Raw genomic sequence first — 1,527 nt, forward strand, 5'->3', positions numbered from 1 at the left:
GACTGCCTGGTAGGAACTCTGGGAGCCTGGCTGGCCTCAGTTCATGTAGTGCTGAGCCTGGAAAACTTTCACAAGCCATGGCCCCCTTTGGTCAAAGTAAAAATCTTCCAGCCTCCCTTAACTTCTGAAAACTTAAAATAAGTTAAAACTAACTAAAAACAAATAAAAGCCATGGCAGTTTTAGAATAGGCTCTTTCAGAATCGAAAACCAATCCCTATTCGCCTCCCCCTCCCCCACAGCTTCCCTTTTCCTTTCCTCCTTGGTGAATAGATGGTGTAGGGCCACAAATGTGGGCTTTGGAGTGCCACAGACCCCATGTTAGCTGTGGCCTTGGGCAAGTCACTTTGTCTCTCAAGTCTCAATTGTTCTCATAAGAAAAGTGAAAACAATAATGCCCACCTCACAGGGGAGACAATAAGATCATAAGTGTAAAATGCCAGCCATTTAATCAGCTTATCCTAAGTGCTCAATAAATGCTCTCCTCCCTCACCTGATGAAGTACTTAGCACTCCTTTGCTGTCAGCAGATAATAGCAGCAGACAGGCCTGCATCCACCCCCATCCCAGGAGAATAAAAGCCTCTCCTTGGGGACTTCCTTTTTGTAACTGCCCAGCCTCGTAAGTTAGGAGTCATGGCTGACCTCAGAGGGAGGTGAGGAGCATGTGGATCTACACCTGTATATGGGGGGATTGCGTGTGCATGCATGTGTGTGTACATACCTGTGCAGAAGGTAACATCTGGCTTTGTGACCCTCACCTGTACACATCTGAGTCCACTGTATCCTATCTGTTTTCTCTGTCCCCCAGCTATGACCGCAGCACTTCGGTGGCCATCGTGGTGGGCGTGGGGCGCCTTATCACTGGCATGGATCGAGGCCTCATGGGCATGTGTGTCAACGAGCGGCGACGCCTCATTGTGCCTCCCCACCTGGGCTACGGCAGCATCGGTGTGGGTGAGAAGGGCTCGGGCACAGGCATGGGGATGGAGGAGACCAGGAAGCAGAATCAAGGACCTCGGCGCCAGAAAACTGAAGCTCAGAAAGGGAGAGCGACTTGCCCAGTGTCAGCTGCATATGCAGTATGAACAGTGGCAGGTCTGGGACTAGAGTTTCTGTCTCCTGTCCTGGGCTGGGAGGAAGGGAAATAACGGGGCCCTGGGTGGGATCATAGCTTGACTAGTAGGAATGGGGACTAGAGGTGGTAGAGGGGGAGGCCAAGCAGGACACTCAGTCCTCCACTCCACCCCCTAGTGTGGGGGCTGCACTGAACATGAGCTCCTGCTACTCTGCCCTCACAGCGGGGCTCATTCCCCCGGATGCCACCCTCTACTTCGATGTGGTTCTGCTGGATGTGTGGAACCAGGCAGACACCGTGCAGGTGAGCACCTTGCTGCGCCCACCCCACTGCCCCCGCATGGTCCAGGAAAGCGACTTTGTCCGCTACCACTACAATGGCACACTGCTGGATGGCACCGCCTTTGACACCAGGTAAGGGCTGGAGGGAGCCCTGGGGTGCTGGGGACTGTAG

The 1,527-nt window shown here is 53.5% G+C and overlaps 1 protein-coding gene across 1 annotated transcript in view; it reads left to right on the forward strand.

The window, feature by feature from the left end:
* The first annotated feature begins 786 nt into the window (after positions 1-786).
* The window catches only part of LOC105310820 (peptidyl-prolyl cis-trans isomerase FKBP10-like), a 4,571-nt gene continuing 3,830 nt past the window's right edge, over positions 787-1,527 (forward strand). Inside the window, exons 1-2 of the mRNA XM_011386924.2 lie at positions 787-953; positions 1,298-1,487. Coding sequence (XP_011385226.2) covers positions 866-953; positions 1,298-1,487 — 278 coding nt within the window. The 5' untranslated portion in view covers positions 787-865. The remainder of the gene's footprint in view (positions 954-1,297; positions 1,488-1,527) is intronic.

The sequence above is a fragment of the Pteropus vampyrus genome, unplaced genomic scaffold (assembly GCF_000151845.1).
Source record: "Pteropus vampyrus isolate Shadow unplaced genomic scaffold, Pvam_2.0 Scaffold12472, whole genome shotgun sequence".
Taxonomy (NCBI): Eukaryota; Metazoa; Chordata; class Mammalia; order Chiroptera; family Pteropodidae; genus Pteropus; species Pteropus vampyrus.